Source organism: Pyrus communis, chromosome 9, assembly GCF_041283825.1.
Source record: "Pyrus communis isolate YQ-2024b chromosome 9, ASM4128382v1, whole genome shotgun sequence".
NCBI classification, from domain to species: Eukaryota; Viridiplantae; Streptophyta; class Magnoliopsida; order Rosales; family Rosaceae; genus Pyrus; species Pyrus communis.
In genome coordinates this window covers 15,307,808-15,317,254 of record NC_142573.1, presented here as the reverse complement: position 1 = coordinate 15,317,254, position 9,447 = coordinate 15,307,808, and the positions used below count along the sequence as shown (strand labels likewise).

Below are 9,447 nucleotides of genomic sequence, written 5' to 3'. Positions count from 1 at the left end.
TAAAATATATAATATAATATTGGCTCATCAATGAACCAACACCAGCATTTGCTAATTTTTTGTATCTAAATGTTGGTTCCACTTGAAAAGTGGATGCAACTGCTAAGTGCAATGGATGGTTGTAATATTTTTTGTATGTCTGTAAACAAAAAGCTTTCAACCTTTTATGTTTAAATTGTACAAATTAAACATTTCATCTATAAACCTTTTCCAACCTTCATGTTCTCAATAATGTTAATGTTTTGTGATACAATTTTTACAACTTTCAAACACAGTGTTAAATACAATTTTCAAACCTCTGGCGACGCGCGGGTGACCCATTCTAGTATATATTAAATGATATGAGGTTTACTTGCACACTATCAACGAAAAATTGACGAAATTAAAACTTGAGCTTAACTTCTCAAAGATGAGAAGGTTCTTAAGCATTAGATCATATCAAAGATAATTGTTTAATTATAACTGAGTGCAAAGAAAGTTAATTGAGCTACTAGCCAGCAGTGAGTAATTAACCTTCCGTTCCATGAGCTATTTTATTAATCTAGCGCAACAAAGTGCCCACAAGGAAGAAAGAAGCAAATGACACAAAAGACACATGTATTCCTTCATTTGCTGAGATGTTGAATAAGTAACTAGTGCCCTGTTCATCCCAACATTGAATTTTTCATAATGTCGGCTCTTGACACCCCTGAGTTTTATTTCCAACTCGCGTCTACATCGATTTTCACTCATGGAGATAATAGGGAGAACCAAGTAAGCAGGAGATACTTGTCTGCTCTCCATTTTTCTTCTCATTCGTGTTCTTCATTGTGGTCGTTCTAAATTCACATCAAGCCATTATAAAGATTGGGCAACCTGCACAGGTGAGGGGGCCTTGTATTCAATTAAACGTTAATGATCTAAGTTAGTTAGAGAGCTTTAATATATATGCTCATGTAAGAACTTGAAAAAAGTAACGAAAAGAAACTAATTCTCAAACTCTCTTCGTCCTTTCTTACTTGAAGTGCCTCTCTCACCTATAATGCCGGTGCATGAATTCAATCGCCCAGGTGCCAATGAACTCCTCAGAAGGAGTTACAGAAGGACTAAACAAGCTCTATAGTTGCATGTTGGAACCAAAATATTGTCACTACAACAAATCTTCACAACAAAATAAAATATGACAATCATCATGGTTACCTAGACCCATTCTTTCAACATGATCATTAAATGTCTGTGGCACCAGTCATTTTGTCAATGCATCTGTAGTCATGCATTGTGCCTATGTGCTTATGTGCTTATGTCCTCTTCCATGAAATCACTCCTCCAACTAAGAGGAACAAGTAACCAAGAGTTGATCTATCAACACATGTAGCAAAAGCTGAATATGAATAACTGATAACTTGTATGTTATTAGATTTCCAATATGTGATCATATAGTATTTTGTTCCGTGCAAATATGACATCACTTTATTTGCAACTTTCGAGTGATCCATCTTGGATTCAACTGCAAAACTGATGTCTGATCTGCTACAAGTTTGTGCATACATCACACTTCCCACAACGATGCAGATAGAATACTCTACCTTTCTCTCTAATTTCGCAAGTCCAAAAGAACTTTCTAGAAGAACAACAAGGATCTCTCTAAACGCCTCCAGCACCTTCCTAACATTAAAAAATAAATTAAATTAAATTAAAAAAAAAAAATATATATATATATATAGATATAACATGCGAAAATTATACAAACAAAAAAAACCTCATTAGGTCTCTCTTGCAACCTTCTCTGTTTCTCCACAAAAGCGTTCCCGCAGAGGCTTCGAGAAACCCTACCGAAGCTCTCTCTCTCTCTCTTCTCCTTCTCGCTCCTCCCGTCCTCAGACTCTCTGTGGATCTCCCTCGAGGTACGCTTCCTAAAACCCTAGACTTTGCATCGGATCAGATCTCTATGTGAAAATGCTGTTAGATCTGATGTAGATTTTACCGTTTCCCGATTTGGATATTTTACGCTGGGTTTAGCCTCGGTGGGGTTTTGATTAATTTAAGTGTTGAACTGCCTCACTTTCTGCTGCGATTCAATTTTTTGCTTATATCTTTTGGGGTGTCTATTTTTGGGTTTGAGCTAGATTCGGTGAATATACGATTACACTAGTTTGAGCAGATTCTGGTGATTAGATAATCATGGGGTTTATTGACTGCCTGGGTGATTAGCGTTGGTTGGAATTTGCAATCAGGATCGGTTAATTTTAATTTTTTTAAAGATTATTGTTTTGTATGTTATGCAATTTGAATGGGGACGGAGGGTTTTTTTATCCAAGATTTGCGGAGGTGTAATTTGCGGACTTATTTTTCTGTTTCCTTTAGCTACTGTATTATTTATTTCTGATACTGTAATCACCGTGAGGACGGTGAAGATATTCATCATCCGATTTTTGGTTGTTCTATGATTGAATGGTGGTTTCCCTTGTGCTTTGTTTGAACTGGTGTTGTTGATTCCACGAGTTTCAGTTGTTTAGTGTCTGTGGGTTCTTACTTGATTTTGAATTTTAATTTCGGTTGTTTACTAAATGTGGGTCTTACTTATTTTCCAGATTTAAAATTCTGCAAGGATGAGCGTGGTGGGATTTGATTTTGGCAATGAGAGCGGCATTGTGGCCGTAGCCAGGCAGAGGGGTATTGACGTTGTGCTCAATGATGAGTCCAAGCGTGAAACTCCGGCCCTTGTTTGTTTTGGTGAGAAGCAGCGGTTCATTGGGACAGCTGGGGCTGCTTCAGCATTGATGAACCCTAAGAACACAATTTCCCAGATTAAGCGCTTGATTGGTAAGCAATTCTCTGATCCTGTGTTGCAGAGGGATATCAAATCATTGCCCTTTGCTGTTTCTGAAGGGCCTGATGGATATCCATTGATTCATGCCCGTTATCTGGGAGAAGCAAAGACATTTACACCTACCCAAGTTCTTGGAATGCTGTTTTCTGATCTGAAAATCATAGCCGAGAAGAATCTCAATGCAGCTGTTGTCGATTGCTGTATTGGGATTCCAGTGTATTTCACTGATCTCCAAAGAAGAGCTGTTATGGATGCAGCAAAAATTGCTGGATTGAACCCTCTTCGCTTGTTCCATGAAACTACAGCGACTGCTTTGGCTTATGGTATTTACAAGACGGATTTACCAGAAAATGACCAATTGAATGTTGCCTTTGTTGATATTGGGCATGCTAGCATGCAAGTTTGCATTGCTGGTTTTAAGAAGGGGCAGCTGAAAATATTGGCTCATTCCTTTGACCAGTCTTTGGGAGGTAGGGACTTTGATGAAGTACTGTTCCACCATTTTGCAGCAAAATTCAAGGAAGAGTACAAAATTGATGTTTTACAGAATGCAAGGGCTTGCCTTCGCCTTCGTACCGCTTGTGAGAAGTTGAAGAAGATGCTTAGTGCAAATCCTGTGGTACCTTTGAATATAGAGTGTTTAATGGAAGAGAAGGATGTTAGGGGAATTATTAAGCGGGATGAATTTGAGCAGATTAGTATTCCTATTTTGGAACGTGTGAAGGGACCTTTGGAGAAGGCCCTTCTTGATGCACAGCTTTCAATAGAGGACATTCACACAGTTGAGGTTGTCGGTTCAGGCTCTCGTGTTCCTGCTATAATCAAGATATTGACAGATTTCTTCAAAAAGGAGCCTAGGCGAACTATGAATGCAAGTGAGTGCGTTGCCAGGGGTTGTGCTTTGCAATGTGCAATTCTTAGTCCAACATTCAAAGTTAGAGAGTTTCAGGTGAGTTACTTTGTATGTGAATTTGTTTCCATTAGTTGAACCAATCTGTATGTTGTCTAACCTGCTGGCTTTTGCAAAAAATTATGTTTTGTTATTAACTAATGCTATCCCATTTAATATGAAGGTTAATGAGAGCTTCCCATTTTCAATTTCCTTGTCCTGGAAAGGTTCTGGTCCAGACGCTCAGAACGGAGCAGCTGAGAACAACCAAAATACCCTTGTTTTCCCCAAGGGAAATCCTATCCCAAGTATCAAGGCCCTTACATTTTACAGATCGGGCACTTTTTCAGTTGATGTGCAGTATGCTGATGTTAGTGATTTGCAGGCACCTGCAAAAATCAGCACATATACGGTGAGTGGCAAATTGAATATTGGATCTTAAACTTGTGCGCTCTAATTTCTCTCAACGCTATTAGGTTATCTGCCAGATATTTCCTAACATTCTACTACACTATACATGTGCAGATCGGTCCTTTCCAGTCCGTTAAAAGTGAGCGGGCAAAGCTAAAGGTCAAAGCTCGCCTAAATCTGCATGGGATTGTGTCTGTCGACTCAGCAACTGTAAGTAAGATTGTTAAAAGTTAAAAGCATTTTGTGCTTCTAGATGTCTTTGGTTGATTATCTTCTTTCTAATTCTATTTGCTTTTCTTCACATGCTGTAGCTTTTGGAAGAAGAAGAAATTGAGGTTCCTGTCACAAAAGAGCAAACAAAGGAGGCTGCTAAGATGGAGACTGATGAGGCACCCAGTGATGCGGCTCCCCCAAGTACCAAAGAGACTGATGTGAACATGCAAGATGCTAAGGACACTGCTGATGCTCCGGGTGCTGAAACTGGTGTTCCCGAGTCCGGGGACAAGCCTGCGCAAATGGAAACTGATGCGAAGGTCAGTCGTCATGATTCATATGTGTTTATTCCATTTGTTATTTGTTATTTTCCTGGACCGTGGGAGGCCAATAGTGTTTAGCTACCCAATTTGAGTCAGCTATATGTGGACTAAGGAGATGAATAACTTATGCCTAACTTTCTATGCTTTGCTTTGATATAGTCTACTTGTGCTAAGCTTTTCGGTGATCATTCTTTTCATGTTCAATTACGTTAACTATGGGGAAGGGTTGTCAAAAGTCATCATAATCTTTTAACTCGTATAATCTACATTTAATGTCACTACAGAGAAGAGAAGGGATGATGGACTGTACTAAGTGTCGTTTAAAAATTCAGTTTTGGAATGGTTAAATGCTATCAGTGGTTTTATTTGGTTCTTTTTATGGGGACTGCACTCTTAATGTCTTGGTTTTTGCGATGCAGGCTGATGCTAAAAAGATAAAGGTAAGGAAAACAAACATTCCTGTGACAGAGTTAGTTTATGGAGGGATGCCACCAAATGAATTGCAGAAGGCAATTGAGAAGGAGTTTGAAATGGCCTTACAAGACCGTGTTATGGAAGAAACAAAAGACAAGAAAAATGCTGTTGAGGCATACGTGTATAACATGAGAAGCAAGGTAGTTTGCTTGTATGTTCGTGACGCATTTTCATTTTTATTTTACCATATTTTTTTGCTAAATTTCTCTTTTGTATTGCCAGCTCAATGACAAGTATCATGAATTTGTCACTGAATCCGAGAGGGAAGCGTTTATTGCTAGACTTCAGGAGGTGGAGGACTGGCTGTATGAAGATGGTGAAGACGAAACCAAAGGAGTTTACATTGCCAAACTTGAGGATCTGAAGAAGGTGAGGATTTTCTTCTTTTAATGTGTTTTGGTGAGAAGTTCTCTGTTTTCTCTTGTCCAACTTGATGTTGGTTTTGATTCTTTTGAGCATTGGTGGTTTTTTCAAATTGCAGCAAGGTGACCCCATTGAAGAGCGGGTCAAGGAGCATGCGGAGAGGGGAACAGTGATTGATCAACTTGCTTACTGTGTCAATAGTTACAGAGAAGCTGCAGCATCAAATGATGCAAAATTTGAACACATAGATTTGGCTGATAAACAGAAGGTAATGGACTCGACTTCCCCTTGCCCCAGTCTCCACCATTTCAACTGACAATATTCTTTCTGTGTTGTTTAGGTATTGAATGAGTGTGTTGAAGCCGAGGCCTGGTTAAGAGAGAAAAAGCAGCAACAGGATTCGCTTCCCAAATATGCCAACCCAGTACTCTTATCAGCTGATGTGAGACGGAAGGCTGAAGCAGTTGACAGGTACTATTTCTTGCATTGATAAATTTGTTTTCTTTGGTTAGTTGACGAACTGTTTGTCTTAGACAACAAGAGCCTATTGCTTATTCATAAAGTCTTTTGGAAGCCTATGGGATATCTGACAGTGGTAACCTCTTCTTTTATCCACTTTTGTTGACAGGTTCTGCAGACCGATAATGACGAAACCCAAACCAGCACCAGCCAAGCCAGCTGCTCCTGAAACTCCGCCAACCCCACCTCCTCAGGGAAGTGAGCAACCTCAGGGCGGAGATGCAAATGCCAATCCCGGCCCCACAGAGAATCCTGCTGACGGGGACAATGAGGTGCCACAGGCTTCTACAGAACCAATGGAAACCGACAAGCCAGAAGCTCCCCAAAGTTCTGCGTAGTTCTGTAGAGTATCCGCCTTTCTATGGTTTTTATGGCGTTTCAGGATTTGATTCTTTAGCATAATACACTTCCATTTTGAGCCTTAAAACGCAGTTTGGACGGAGAGGGAGAGGCCCGTGGTGTGCGAAATGGATGATATACCTCTAGGTGTAAAGCCTTTTATCTGCTTGTGGTCTGTCAGTTTTTAATTATTGTACCGTACAATTGGTCTCTAGAATTCCGGATTTTTTGTGAAGGGTTTTGAAGAGAAATTTTACCCTCGGGGTCTCTTTCGCCTCTTATGATGGGATGGAGACCATTAGACCTTATACTTTTTCATTCTAATCTTGTTTTTCATGTGTCATTGATACTCTTTCTTCCTATATCTTTGAATTTATCTCCAAAATTGCTCGATTTTGTTCCGCGAATGTTGCATTGATGCTCTTGCGGACAGGTTTCGAAATTTATAGTTGTATTTTGTTGGCATGCGAATATGTGCGTCAAGGTTCGCTTCGATGCAACCTTCAGTGCGCTTTCGTTGTCGCCTGTTGGAAGTGTAGGTTTAGGTCTGAGCCTGGCTTTTGGATTTCCATTCTCACCGGCAAAGATGATTTCTGTAGTACTGATTGACGAGATTAGAATTGTAACGGGAACTTTGAAGATGGTGGTCCAGGGGGTGGTGATGGTGAGATGGTGGTAGTGATCTACCGTTTCATAACACTATTAAAATCACTTTAAAAGTAATTAGGGACTAGAGAGCGGCAGCAAAAGTAACAGCAACAGCAGTTCCCATTGTCTTGTCTTGGCGCTCTCCCTCTCCTGTCTCTTCCGTTCTCTGCTTTCACTCCTTCCTACCTCCTCCGTCCTTCTCTTGTCCTTGTTCAAAAGACACCAGCGCGATTGCTACTTTCCTGTAACTCCGAAACTGCAGCTCCTGTCGCAAGATTTTCGTTTGAAGGCCGTCTGGAACAACATTATTTTACACGTATCATTGCACTAGTTAGCATGAGTGGAATCATCTACTCTGATCCGGAGGTGTAAATTTTCCTGCAAAACATCGTGCATTATGGTAAAATTGGTTGCGAATTCGTCTACTCTAAATTAGCAACTGGGTTTTGTTTTTCTTTTTAAATTTTTTTTTTTAACAAACATAGAATAGTCTACTCTAAATTCATCTAAAATACGAGGAGGGGGATTTGAACTTTGGTGCAACTGGGCTTTGATTGAATACACTTACTGAATGTTGTGCGATAACCTGTTTCTGTGTTGTGATTAAGCAGAAAGTGAGATGGTTAAAATGTTCCAGTTGCCTAGAACAGCATCTGGGGAAGAGCGAAACTTTCCCGTGAAGTAGAAACATGTCAAGGAAGGACCCTTCAGTTTCACAAAGATTTTGAAACTTTTCAAGTGGGGGCCTGATGCAGAAAAGGCGCTGGAAGTTCTGAAGCTCAGAGTGGATCATCGATTGGTTCTCGCGGTCCTCCAGATTGATGTGGAAGTGAATGCTAAGGTTCAGTTTTTCAAGTGGGCTGGGATGGGAAGGGCAATTTTGTACCTTGCAAAGCTGCTTAGATGCCAAACGTTTGCCTCCTTCATGTTTTTTGTTCCCACGTTATATGTTACTATAATGCTTCTTATTGTCTGTTCTCGTTGATCGTAACATGTATGACCCTTTTTGCAGGGCCAGCGCAGGTGTAGATCTCCAGTTGACAGCGATGACGATATGCACAAATCACATAAAAGGCAGGACAATGCTTTCCCAAAGAGAAGAAACCAGGAGGGTAACTCTTATGACAGATACAAGCTGCAGAGCAGCAGTGAAGACGAAACAACAACAGATGTATCCCAATCTGCCCCAAAATATTCTTCAAGCTCAATAGGAAGTACATCCGGGGATGAAGCAGATACCAGCAAGATGCCCTCTACTCCAAGTTTATTCCACCACCTTACTACAAATCAAGACCTGAAAAAAACAAAAGGAAAGCAGCCACGTCGAAAAGGAAACAGATCACCCTAGCGATGTTTCAGTTGGCGAAGATAATACAAAACGAAGATCAGTAAGGAGGGGAAACTTGAAACCACCACCAGGTCACGAGAATCGTGGCAGGAATGATAAAACTAGACGTGGAGATGATAGTGATTCAATGGACAAAGAGGAGAGAATAATGGATGGGTTTTTGATGCATTACAGCGGGAAACAGTCACCCTATGAATTGAGCCAGATGAAGGGCAGTCTGGACGATGATGATGCTGGTGAATCCACATGGAACAGAAGCAGAAGATCTCAGCGAGAAGCTCCGTCAGCCAGAGCATCATCTCTCCCACCAGAGCCTACGAGTTCAATTGAGGCACCGAAAAAGCATGGCCGAGCATTTTCCTTCACACCAGATGTGCACGTGCACCCAAAGCTACCCGAGTACGATGAACTGGCAGCTCGAATTGCCGCTCTTAGAGGAATATAGAAGAAGGACAGCATTAGAAATTGAAGTCTGTAAAAGTTTACTTGGAGTCATCTTCTCTACCTCTAATAGGAAATATTATTGGAGTTTGATATGTCTATCAACATCCATTAATCATTAGTTTGCTGATCATATAACACTGTAAAAATCCCGAAAGTGTCATGGTTGAACTTTAGGGTTCACAATCTAACACTACTTTAGATATAAAAGTTTGTGTTTTCCTTTCATGGTTTATGTTGGATTTTTAGTTCTATGATCATGTGAAAATCTGGCGCTTGGAATAACTGAAACTAGTGATAATGTGAAATGGTTATATTTAGATTCTACGACAAATCATTAGGGTTGAAATTTTTTCTTAAAAATCCCAAATCAAATAAAAAAAATCCCGATCTCATGCCGAAAAATTTCCAAACCAATAATACCAAAATTTTTGGGATCCATATTGAACCGATCCCAAGCCTTTCGGTACTGGAATCGGGATCACATATTCAATACTTTAGGATTCCCGAACCGAACCGAAACGAAAAAAAAAATATATTTATATATTTTTTGGTTGCAAGCATATTGAATGTTGAATTTAAGTAGTTTGATAGTAGACTATATTAGAAATAGAAATATGAAACTAAGTAGTTTGGAACTTTGGAACATCAATTTGACTGGTTATGAATG

The 9,447-nt window shown here is 40.0% G+C and overlaps 1 protein-coding gene and 1 pseudogene across 1 annotated transcript; both read left to right on the top strand.

Annotated features, from left to right (window-relative positions):
- Nucleotides 1-1,716: 1,716 nt before the first annotated feature.
- LOC148694316 (heat shock 70 kDa protein 15-like) lies at nucleotides 1,717-6,683 on the top strand. The gene is made up of 10 exons (XM_088699756.1): nucleotides 1,717-1,883; nucleotides 2,571-3,758; nucleotides 3,883-4,110; nucleotides 4,224-4,319; nucleotides 4,421-4,642; nucleotides 5,065-5,259; nucleotides 5,342-5,488; nucleotides 5,601-5,750; nucleotides 5,823-5,953; nucleotides 6,111-6,683. The coding sequence occupies exons 2-10, from the start codon at nucleotides 2,589-2,591 to the stop codon at nucleotides 6,337-6,339; spliced, it is 2,568 nt and encodes an 855-aa protein (XP_088555882.1). The 5' UTR covers nucleotides 1,717-1,883; nucleotides 2,571-2,588; the 3' UTR covers nucleotides 6,340-6,683.
- Nucleotides 6,684-6,812: 129 nt separating this feature from the next.
- Nucleotides 6,813-8,987, top strand: LOC148694315 (uncharacterized; annotated as a pseudogene).
- Nucleotides 8,988-9,447: the final 460 nt, after the last annotated feature.

What these genes read in the sequence shown, in the direction of transcription:
- LOC148694316 (XM_088699756.1), top strand. Translation starts at nt 2,589, where the DNA reads ATGAGCGTGGTGGGATTTGATTTTGGCAATGAGAGCGGCATTGTGGCC. An exon ending in CAAAAATCAGCACATATACG is followed by an intron (nt 4,111 to 4,223) that starts GTGAGTGGCAAA and finishes ATACATGTGCAG; the next exon opens with ATCGGTCCTTTCCAGTCCGT. An exon ending in AACTTGAGGATCTGAAGAAG is followed by an intron (nt 5,489 to 5,600) that starts GTGAGGATTTTC and finishes TTCAAATTGCAG; the next exon opens with CAAGGTGACCCCATTGAAGA.